The following is a 12,124-nucleotide window of genomic DNA, read 5'->3' as shown; positions in this document are numbered from 1 at the left end:
CTACTTCGTTGCCAATACAGGAAGACAAGATCTGCTATCTTTTTCAATCCAATCCACTACAACTTCAGTGGTATAGGGTTTGTGGTTTCACCGATCTGTTCTGGGGAACAAAACTTGTAGAATCCATTTCATAGGCCTATTTATGCCTAGTGATTATAATATTATGATCGGAATGAATCAAAATTTCCTAACCAGATGTATATGCATGAATGCAAAATGTCTTGAAAATGATATCTTAATGTTTGAGTTGTTATTGCTCGTTGTTCATTAAGGCCTCATTACCAACACGTCAGAATGCTATATTGTTCTGCTAGTAACACTATAATCTTTAAGGTTCAATCCACTGTACCTTTTGGACATAAAATTTAGACCATCCTCCTCCTACTGTAATTTAGGAGTATAAGATCTGACTCCTTTTCGATCCTCTCCTACTATAATTCAAGGATACAGGACCTGAATCTCTTTGGCCTTACACCATTCCCAAGGTGTCGTACCAAATGTTTATGCATAATTGTAAAATTTTCTTCACCGAGGAAACATCTTCTTATCGCTCAGTGATCATTGCTTGTTTATTCATTGAAGTTTTGTCACCAACACGACATCTTGTCATTTTGTTCAATCAATGTTTGGACAACAAAATCCGAAAGGATAGTATTAATTTAGGCTTTTCCTTCTTAGACATTTCGACTTTTAAATTTGGTGTGTTCTAAAAAATAGTTCTGTTTCAGGTTCCTATATTATTTAGAAGCTTTCAGAGTAATATGCAAAACTTCTTTTGCTTGAATATTATCAGCCCATTAATCTTTATTTCAATGGAAAATGCTTGAAAAAGATTATCACAATGGACAAGATGAAAATTTATTAGGATCAAAGCTCAAGATGAATAAATTGATCAAGATAGCAAACTTTGCTAAGATACAAAATGAATAAGATGAAAACAGGTGCCTCAGATATCGCAACATGAGCTTCTCTGTACAAACTTTCTGAAGACCCTTCTGAATTTGATATATGTTTAGGAGATCTACATGACTTTGTCGATGCCTCCAGACGTCTCCTACCTTTTCCTGTTAATTCAGGTATAACACGATCAACACATGCCCTAATCAACATTTGAGCTGCTCTGATCACCTTATGTCTCATTCTAATCAAAATTTGTGCCATCTTTTTTGGGTTTTCAACTCAAACCCCCTTTGGTCTCAAGGCGCCCTTTACGGGTTTTCACCTTGGCCTCTCCATTTTACTTTTTTATTTTTTCATCATTTTTCATCTTTTGGACTCAAAGCACCCTTTGCGGGTTTTCACCTTGGTTTTTTTTTAGAACTCAAAGCGCCCTTTGTGGGTTTTCACATTGGTTTTTTTTAGAACTCAAAGTGCCCTTTGTGGGTTTTCACCTTGGTCCTTTTTCTTCAAGTGAAGTATTTCTTGACTGAATCGGAGTTTACAGGATTTGGCAGGCTTTTACCATCCATCTCGCTCAAGATCAAAACTCCTCCAGAAAAGGCCTTCTTCACAACATAAGGTCTTTCCAATTTGACATCCATTTCCCTCTAAAGTCCTTTTGTAGAAGAAGGATCTTTTTTAACACCAAGTCCCCTTCATGAAATTCTCTAGGACGAACCTTCTTGTTATAAGATCGCATCATTCGTTTTTAGTACATCTGACCGTGATGAATAACTTTTAACCTCTTTTCTTCTATCAGGTTCAATTTATCATATCGAAATTGAATCCATTCAGCCTCATCTAACTTTAATTCAGCTAATACCCGGAGAGAAGAGATTTCAACTTCAATGGGTAAAATTGCCTCTATCTTATAAACTGGAGAAAAATGGGTTACCCCAGTAGAAGTCCTAATAGATGTTCGATATGGGAGGAGAGCGAAAGGTAATTTCTCATGCCAGTCCTTGTAGGTTTCAGTCATTTTCCCTACAATTTTCTTGATATTTTTGTTAACTGCTTCCACGGCACCATTCATTTTTAGGCGATATGGTGACAAATTATGGTGTTTGATCTTGAACTGACTACAAATTTTTACTATTAAGCTGTTGTTTAAATTTAGCGTTTTGTCAGATATAATTCTTTCAAGCATCCCATATTGACATATAATCTCCTTTTGCAAAAACTTGCTAACTGCTAATTTTGTGACGTTAGCATATAAAGCAGCTTCCGCCCATTTAGTGAAATAGTCAATAACCACAAAGATAAAACGATGCCCATTAGAAGTCTTTGGTAATATTGGCCCGATGACATCCATCCCCCACATGGAGAAAGGCCATGGAGAAGTCATAACGTGAAGAGGTGAAGAAGGTGCATGCATTTTGTCACCATAATTTTGGCATTTATGGCACTTCTTGGCATAGTTAATGCAATCTCCTTCCATAGTGGACCAATAATATCCGAATCTCATAATCTGTCTGGCCATTGTGAATCCGTTGGCATGCGTTCCACAGATACCTTCATGGACTTCTTCCAAAATTTTCTTGGCCTCCACAGCATCCACGTATCTCAACAATACTTGATCCTTTCCTCTGTTATACAAAATCTCTCCATCTAGGACGTAATCAATGGTCAGTCTCCTCAACGTCCTCTTATCATTCTCTGTCACATGGTTGGGGTACTCATGATTCTTGACATATCACAGTATGTCTTGGTACCATGGATGGTCATCATTTTCCTCCTCCTTAATACTGTAGCAAGGAGCTGGGGTCTCATAAATGCTGATTTGAATAGACTTCATGTCTTCTGATTTGTTCACTTTGATCATAGAGGCTAGAGTGGCTAAAGCATCAACCATCTGATTTTCGTCTTGTGGGAGATAACGAAAAGTGATACTGTCAAACTCCTCGATCAATTCCAGAACCAATTTCTGATAGTGGATTAACTTTGGGTCTCTTTTTTCCCATTCCCCCTTGAGCTGGTATATTACCAATGCAGAGTCTCAGTATACCTCTAGTATCTTAATTTTTCGCTCTATGGCTGCCCGGATGCCCATAATGCAAGTTTCATATTCAGCCATATTATTGGTGCAATCAAAATCCAATTTACTGGTAAAAGGATAATGATATCCATTAGGGGACACAAGGACTGCCCCAATTCCATTACCTACAGCATTCGAAGCTCTGTCAAAGTTTAGCTTCCAATGATGATTTTTCTGGGAATCCTCTTCAGCAATTGCCACATACATCAAGTCTTCATTTGGGAAATCAAAATTCAGAGGTTCGTAGTCTTCTAAAGCTCTGCTGGCCAAAAATTCTGCTATCGTGCTCTCTTTGACAACTTTCTAATTTACGTAGACTATATCAAACTCGGAGAGTAGGATCTGCCACCTAGCCACCCTCCCATTCAACGTAGTCAATTCCATCATATACTTTAGAAGGTGTAACTTTGAAATTAACCAAGTCGTATGATAGAGCATGTATTGCCTCAATCTCCATGTTATCCAGACCAGAGCACAACATAATTTTTCAATGGGCGAGTATCTCATTTCACAGTCAGTAAATTTCTTACTGAGATAGTATATCGCCTTTTTCCTTCCTCCCCGTTTCGTCATGCTAGCCTAACACACATCCCATGGAGTTGTCAAACACCGTTAAATACAATATTAATGGTCTATTTGGACTAGGTGGCGCCAACACTAGAGCATTGGACAAGTACTGTTTTATCTTGTCAAAAGCCTCCTGGCATTCTCCATTCCACACACCTGGATTATGTTTATTCAGAAGGCCGAATATGAGGTCACATTTCTCGGTCATCTATGAAATGAACTGAACAATGTAATTCAGTCTTCCTAAGTAACCTCTAAATTCTTTCTGAGTACGCGGTGGAGGTAAATCTCGAATTGCTTTGACTTTGTCTTGGTCGATTTCGATCCCTTTTTCACTGACTACAAACCCCAGAAGCTTTCCTGACCTAGCTTCAAAGATACATTTGGCTGGATTGAGTTTGAGTTGGAAATTTCTTAATCTTAAGAAAAACTTGCTTAAGACTTGCACATGTTCTTTTTCCGTCTAGGATTTTACAATCATATCGTCAACATATACTTCAATTTCCTTATGCATCATATCATGAAAGAGGGTCACCATGACTCTCTGGTATGTTGCTCCTGCATTTTTCAACCCGAATGGCATTACTTTATAACAGAAAGTCCCCCATAGGGTTATGAATGTGGTTTTCTTCATATCTTCAGCATGCATCTTAATTTGGTTATATCCCGAGAAGCCGTCCATAAAAAAAATACTGAGTGCCCTGCCGTGTTGGCCACCAAGGTGTCGATGTGAGGCAAGGGAAAATTATCTTTCAGGCTAGCCTTATTCAAATCTTTGTAATCTACACACATTCTTACATTCCCATCTTTCTTAGGGACGAGTACAATATTGGTTACCCATTCTGAGTACTTGACCACTTGTAGGAACCCAACATCGAATTGCTTTTGAACCTCCTCATTTATTTTTAGTACCATATCGGGCCTCATCCTCCGGAGTTTTTACTAGACAGTCATGCAATCTTCTTTTTATAGGAAGACGATGTACTACAATGTCGGTATTTAATACAGGCATATCCTGGTATGACCATACAAAGACATCTTTGAACTCTCAAAGTAACTCAATGAAGTCTCATTTTGCTTATTCAGTTATGCATGTTCCGATTTTCACCACCTTTCTCTCCTCTAGGGTCACAGTCTCCACCGTCTCTTTATGATGTAGAATTTGTTTCTCCTCCTACTCTACCATCCTCAATAAGTCCGGAGATAGGTTACAATCTATGTTATCTTCAAAGTCGTGAGATCCCTCTGAACACATATCTCATTCAAAAAGATTTTTCGAGTCCGTAACAAAGTCACTCATGTCATTGATATTTGGGGACCTGTTATGGGTATCAAAGAATATATAAAGAGTGTATGAATTTAAGAATACTTGTTTGTATGGTATGATTATGCATTAATGAAAGAATGATTTGGAAAGAAATCCCATGAAGATGAAAGAATCCAAAAATGATTATTCATACGAAAGAATGAAAGATTCTTAAAAGAATATCTTGTTCAAAAGCAATTGCAAAGATATATTTCATTAAAGTCACGATATTCAGACATATGCCCATTTCACAAAAAGTTCTCATTGTCTCTAGGCTTAAAACATCAAGTATGTTTTGAATATTACTCTGAGAAAACTCTAAAAACTTTAGGTATTTCTTCTGTAGTCCAATTATTTAGAACACTCCCAGGTTCATAGGGACGTATATCTAACATAATCCATTCTTTATTTGCCTCATCATTTATGGCGTTGACGCCGTCTTTCCTCGACACACTTCTCTCGTGATGAATGATTCCTCCCGACATAAAGGTTTCGGATATGTGGGGAATTATCATGGCTTCCCATTCAATTTCCTCCCCACTTAGGCGTGCCATTCTTTTTTCTTACTTTTTTTCTAGGTCCTTCCTTTTTTGCTTTATGTCTGACTTATATCCTAAGCCAAAGCGATCTTGTTTTTCTTTCAGTACTAGAACCCCAATTCTTCCTTAGAGATACCTCCCTAATCCTCTTCCGGGTAAGGCCTCTTTTTCTACCATCAGTTGTAACGCCATCTTCGTTGTCTTAGATATTTTTGACATTGAAATTTTGCTCCCCTAAGAAATAAAGGCTGCGTTCACAAACTCCAAAGATTGAAAGGAGCATTCAACTATTTCATCATTAGTTTCCACGTAAGATGCATCATTAGCTACATCCGCTATAATATCTTCCTTAGCGTTTATTGTCACCAGCCGACCCTCTGACACCAACTTCAATTTCTGGTGTAACGATGATGGTACAGCCCCAGCTAAATGTATCCATGGCCTCCCTAATAAGCAATTATAGGAGGGCTTGATATCCATTACAAGAAAATCTACCTTGTAGATAGTTAGACCGATCAATAAGAGTATCTTGATTCTCCACATGACCTTTCTTTCTGTGCCATCAAATGCCCTAACTATATTTTGGCATGTCTTCATATGTGAACTATCCAAAGGCATCCTGTTAAGCGTGGATAAAGGCAATACATTCAATGCTGATCCGTAATCTATCAGAACTCCTGGCAAGGTATACCCTTTTGCATCTGGTGGTAATATGCAAAGCTTTAGTGGCCCCTTGCCTCCAGGTGATATTTCGTCATCATTAAAGAAGATGAAGTTGTCGGTGCTTATGTTATTGACTAGCCGATCTAATTTGTTGATAGAGATGTCATTGGCCACATAGGTTTCATTCAGAACTTTCATCAATACCCTTCCTTGCACTTCAGAACTTAAGAGCAAGGCTAACACAGATATGCAGGCTGGTTGTTTATGCAATTGCTCCACAACACTATATTCATTGTGCTTTAGAAATTTGAGGAATTCCTTGGCCTCTTCCTCTTTTACTAGCTCAGTGATAGGTAACACAAGCTCGGCTATTTTTCCCTTCTTTTGCTCTGTCACTATGGCCTTTCCCTTTACCAGTTCGGCCGAAGGGCTTATCAAATTATAGCGTTTCCCACTACGTGTATAAGAACCCATGCCCTGATCCTCCTTTATAGTACTGGCTGAAATTTCCCTTCCTTTGACAGTTGTGTTGCACTCATAGTTCCACGAAACTCTCTTGTTATCCTTGTAAGGGAAGGCTGCGGGCTTTTGAATTACTATCCTTGGCATTACCGGTATCCCGCCTCATTATTCTTTGGTCACAAGATGATGACTACATGATGATTTACCTCCGGAACTCTTGATGTTGGTTCCGACGCGCATATGCTTCCTCCTTCCTCGACTACTTCATAGAACTCCACTTTCTTTTTATCCATCATGCCTTGAACTAAGGCTCTGAATTTTGTGCACTCCTGAATCTCATGCCCTTCTTTGTGATGGAACCCACAATAATTTCTTATCTCCCTACATCTCCCTTCTAAATTTGAACTGATTAACCCCTTTTCTACCATTTTCTTCCAGACCCATTTCAAAGGAGTTCTTACTTCTACGATATCTGCCTTGATTTTTCTCCCCATGTTTCCACTTATCATGTTTACCCCCTTATCAGCAAGGTTAGGTAATAGATTTCCTACACTTGGCGAATCGTCGAACTTGACAATGCCCATGCTGATTAGCCTTTCAACCAGCTTTTTAAAGGCTGTGTACTTTTCTATTAAATGCCCCGTAATTCCTGTATGATAGCCGCAGTGTGCATTCGCGTCGTACCATTTGGGGTACAGAGGTTGTAGGGGCTTTAAGTAAAAAGGGGAAACAACGTGTGCGTCAAACAAACTTTGATATAACTCCCTATACTATATTGGAAGTGGCATGAACTGGGGCTTTTCTGTGTTCTGTCTTGTGTCGGATTCCTGTCTTGATGGACCTTATTGATCAGTAGCCACCTTTCTTGATTGGTTCACCATGATCGATTTCGAGTAACCCTTGTTATAGGTACTCATGTTGTTCACATCATTCTCCCTTTTCTTCGCAGTCGACCTTCGATTAGTTTCTCCAGCATCGATCCTCCTACTCCTTATGGTGTTTTCAATCATTTCTCCATTCATAACTATGTCAGAGAAGCTTCTCGTGGTGCTTCCTAACATATGTGTGATAAATGGTGCATTCAATGTGTTAATGAAGAGTATTGTCATCTCTCTTTTCAAGAGTAGTGGTTGGACATGAACGGCAACCTCTCTCCACTTTTGCATGTATTGTCTAAAACTTTCATTAGGCTTCTTTTCCATATTTTGCAAGGTGATTCTATCAGGGACCATATCGGCTACATGACTGTATTGCTTCATAAATGCTTGCGTTAAGTCCCTTCATGAACTAATCTTGGTACGACTTAATTGATTGTACCACTTAGATGCTGCCCCTGTGAGGCTATCTTGAAAGCAATGTATAAGCAGTTGGTCGTTGTTAACGTATCCAATCATACGTCTACAAAACATGGTAATATGACATTCATGGCAACTGGTCCCATTGTATTTCTCAAATTCTGACATTTTAAACTTATGGGGGAGTACCAAATACGGGACCAAACTCAAATATTTAGCATCAATCCCCTAGTAATTCTCACTACTTTCCATAGCCCTAAATTTTTCTTCGAGCCGTTTACATATTTCCTCCAACTGGTTTGGCAATTCTTCGTTTGTTTTCTCCTTCTTAGCCACTTCGTCGAAATCGGGTACGATGGGATTGGTAGGGGTCTCTCCGGGATAAGAGCCCAGTCCAGTTTAGAAGTTCATTAGCATTGAGGTACCAGCTTGAAATTGCTGAGGCCTGATTGTGACAGAGGACCTGCGTGGGTGTAGATCAGCTTGGGGCTATACACGTAGAGGAGTAAAGCCTGGAGGGTAGAGGGGTCCATCATTATCTCCTTCTTCAGCATTAACCATGGGGTCATTTCCTTTGTCGTTTCCTCCAGCCAACAGTTGTGTTAACTGAGCCACCATGTTTCTTTGGGACTCTAGCATTTTTTCCATCATATCTTGTTGAATCTTTTCTAGCCGCTCCTTCATTTGGTCTTGCATCTCCTTTTGGAGCTGTTCAAGCCTCTCCAATCTTTGATCCATGTTTTTTTTATTTTGCCCGAGTATCGTAAGGGTGTTGGTTTTCCAGATTAACTGAAATAATTTTATTTAATTAGGGTCTTTTAATGGTTGTTAATGCATGTGATGCGATGAAATGCATGAAAAGAATGCAAAAGGCGTCAATTCTAATTCAATTTCATTTTGAAAACTTTACTAGAAAACAAATTTCTTTACATAAATAGATTACAGATAAGGCTTTTCCCTAATGCTCAGAACTCTAATCTTCCTAAGTAACGAGGCTAATTTTTTTTCTCCGATTTAATTCTAACTTATACTTCAAGTTCAGTGCATCGGCTTGCACTGCCAAAGTTTGCAGGTGATTAGCTACCTCTCGAATTTTAACCACAGTTTCTCTCATAATATGACCTCTATTTCTAACTTGGTTTTGAAAGTAGTGAAGTTATTCCTTCTGACGATCTTCGTTAGCTTCTAGATACTCGATACGGATCTCACAATTTTGCAATGCCATTTCAAACTCTCCTATTTTTTCTTTCATTTCCTCAATTTTACTTAAGCTTGCTCTCAATTCCATCACAGAATTCTAATTTCGATGTCGATGGAGAAATCCTTCTAACTGAGTCACTCTATTCTCTAGTTCACCTTTTTCTTTCTGGTTCTCTGACAAACTCTTTTCTAGAGCCTCATTCCATGTTTAGACCTCTCGGAACTTCCTTTCCCAGCTATCGGCCTTGTTCTTTCCTTCTCCAATCCCTTCACGCCACTGCTCCGAAGTTTTTCCCAACCCGACAGTTCTCATCGATAGACAAAGCTTCTTATAACCTGTCTTCAAGCTATCTAAATCTTCTTCGGCCTTAGTTTTTTCTTTTCTTAATCTTTCTGCCTCGAGTTTCTGAACATCCGCGTCTAATCTCAAGTTCATCTTTTCTTCTTCCATTTGTTCTATCTTCTTTTCTAATTCTGTATTTCTCCTTTCAAAATCTTGCTTTATGATTTCTAATTCAGAAAGGGATGACTCGTAAATGTTTCTCTTCCAACTGACTGTTTTCGTGACTTGGCTTAGGGATGTTATCGTTGATTCTTCTAACCCACCAGTCATTATACTCAGGAGTTGTCATTGGACCCACGGCTAATCTCTTCATCTGACGAGTCTGGTTCCATGCATTGGACATTTCCTGAATCTTCTTTTTGTAACTGTCACCTTTATATGAGAATTCACACTCGGCTAGTCCATGAGTTGTGGGTATAAATTGCCTTGACCTATGCTGCTTAAGCACTTCCAGAGGGGCATAACTAACAGCTCCCCAAATTTCAAGCTGAAGAACCCAGTCAAAATCACCGCATCGATACAAAATCTCATCCAGAAACAACCACGGGGCTCTCCAATAAATGTCCTCTTCACGCAGATTCTGAAGAATTGCCATCCACTTCTCTTCCGAGATGTCATCCCTCTTCGGTGTAACTACTATCTCCTTCAATGACGAATAATTTTCAAAGAAGACCCGATACGAGACCTGATCGACCTTCTAGAAGTGACTGTAGAACTAGGCAAGTAAAAGCTACGCACATCCGATGAATCTACCTTCACCCGCTCTCGGGCAAACATTTAGTGACCTGAATGTTTCTGCCAAAATCGCTGGGACTGGTGTAACCCCCTGTTGAGCTGATCAAACAATCAGTGACTGCCTTATCCACGTGTCTCAAAGTCTTGGGGAAGACAACTAAGTCGTATATACCCAAAGCAATGAAATCTACCCTCTTCTTCGTATTTGGGTGTGCTAGAATTATATCTTTTAGATTTTTTCAGGGAATGCATTTACTATCCCTTTTTTGCTTGATAAGGACTGCAACCCACTACTCACTCATCCTGGTTATGTTCATCAATTTCTTCAAAAAGGTCGGTACATTTATAGCTCTCGAGTAAGCTTTATCGACTTGAATCTTTGAACACCAAACTAAAGCCATGTATTCTTCTACCGTAGGCACTAAATCGACCTTCCCGAATGTGAAACAACTGTAGGCAAGATTTTGAAACTGTACGAGAGCCCGAAATAGATGCTTGTCTATCTTCATATCTAGCAGATGCGGTAAATCCCCGTAATTAAAATAGAATAGCTGCCTAACCTCATCATTCCACTGACCCCAAATTTCTTTCAACTCTTGCAAACTGTTCTGAGTTACACTGATACGGGTAAAATCTCACAATTCTGATACATATCCCTTAGCCAAACTATCACATTTCTCATGCTGTGTCGTTTCTGACCAAGTTCGGACAGACGCATTATCTTCCACCTTCTCAAGAAACCCTTTTTCCATGATAAGCTTTCTATATAGCAACCGAATATGAACAAACGCCTTTTATGATGAAATGCCATGTAGTTGAAATGTCATGCATTCAAAGAAAAACACAGAAAGTCAATATCAGGTATAAACATACAATCCAAGACAATCCAGAAGTAATAAAAGACATATTCAGGTATCTAATAAGGTTAGGGTGTAGTTCTACCAAGGATGAGTTCCTAAAGTTCACTACATGCGGCTTGGCTTCTAGGGTAAAGGTACCTAAACCAATAGATTCACTACACCAAAACAGGCTTTTAGCGGCATTTTTAGCGGCGTTTGGGCAAAAAACGCCACTAAAAATCAAGCATTAGCTGTGCTTTTATAAAAACGCTGCTAAAGGTAGAGCATTAGCGGCGCTTTTCGAAAAACACTGCTAAAAATAAGCATTAGCGGCGTTTTCTAAAAAACGCCACAAAAAGCCTAAGCCCAACGACATCGTTTTCTGAGTTTTTGGGGCCTTTAGCGGCGTTTTTGAAAAAGCGCCGCTAATAATAATAAAATCTAAAACCATTTCAATTATCTCATTCTTTGATATATTCTCAAGTAATGTTTCAATTATATTTTTTTATTATAAGTTTAAAAAATTGATATTTTGTTGTATTTATTATATATTGGTCAAATATACATTTAAATGATAACAAATAATATTGTTTAATACAAAATGTTTTTATTAAAGAGAAGTCCTAACTCCTAACTATTTATTATTATTTTTCAATCACAGTTTATTTAAACTACTTTATTAGAAAAATATATTAAATTATGAGTAAAATAAAATATCATAAAACTTAAATTGTTGTGTTGTAAAGAATAAAAAATAGAATAATTTTTTTTAAGAATAATAAATTTTGATAGTTCGATTAAATAAATCAAATAAAGTACTATAAAACACTAAATATGGTGATAAATAATATTATATATTGATAATTTTATTACCAAAAATAAATTTATATTTAGTTAATCAAACATGAACACAACAATGACCTAATAGTACCTACTCTAGAGTAAGAACTGAAAATGGATGAAAAGGGACAAATAAGGTTGTTACTTGGTCTAATACCCACTAGAAATTAATACTAACTAGGTTTTTTAGGCTGAGAAAGGGTTATATAGGAAAATATTATAAATATTGAAATTCGAATAAAACTTATTAAATATTGAATTTTAACAAATAATTAAGTGAAGTTGGGATTCAATTTAGCTAGTAGAGTCTGTGGGGTTAGTTGGACGATTTGCTCCCGAAAAGAAAAAGCTGCTTGTTTTT

The 12,124-nt window shown here is 38.0% G+C and overlaps 1 protein-coding gene across 1 annotated transcript; it reads right to left on the bottom strand.

The window, feature by feature from the left end:
• Positions 1-1,648: 1,648 nt before the first annotated feature.
• On the bottom strand, positions 1,649-3,181 carry LOC121213606 (uncharacterized). Its single transcript, XM_041086404.1, has 4 exons — positions 2,945-3,181; positions 2,686-2,911; positions 2,452-2,595; positions 1,649-1,815 (listed from the first exon to the last, which is right to left on the bottom strand). Exons 1-4 carry the CDS (start codon positions 3,179-3,181, stop codon positions 1,649-1,651), a joined length of 774 nt encoding a protein of 257 aa, XP_040942338.1.
• Between the last annotated feature and the right edge of the window lie 8,943 nt (positions 3,182-12,124).

The sequence above is a fragment of the Gossypium hirsutum genome, chromosome D01 (genome assembly GCF_007990345.1).
Source record: "Gossypium hirsutum isolate 1008001.06 chromosome D01, Gossypium_hirsutum_v2.1, whole genome shotgun sequence".
NCBI lineage: Eukaryota > Viridiplantae > Streptophyta > Magnoliopsida > Malvales > Malvaceae > Gossypium > Gossypium hirsutum.
This window is presented reverse-complemented; position numbering and strand designations above follow the sequence as displayed.

Excerpts from the sequence above, each read along its gene's own strand:
- LOC121213606 (XM_041086404.1), bottom strand. The coding sequence starts at position 3,181 with ATGTATGTGGCAATTGCTGAAGAGGATTCCCAGAAAAATCATCATTGG. Across the intron at positions 2,912-2,944 it reads GAAAAATTAAGATACTAGAG|CTCAAGGGGGAATGGGAAAA; the intron begins GTATACTGAGAC and ends GTAATATACCAG. Across the intron at positions 1,816-2,451 it reads TTTGGAAGAAGTCCATGAAG|TTTATAAGATAGAGGCAATT; the intron begins GTATCTGTGGAA and ends ATTTTTCTCCAG.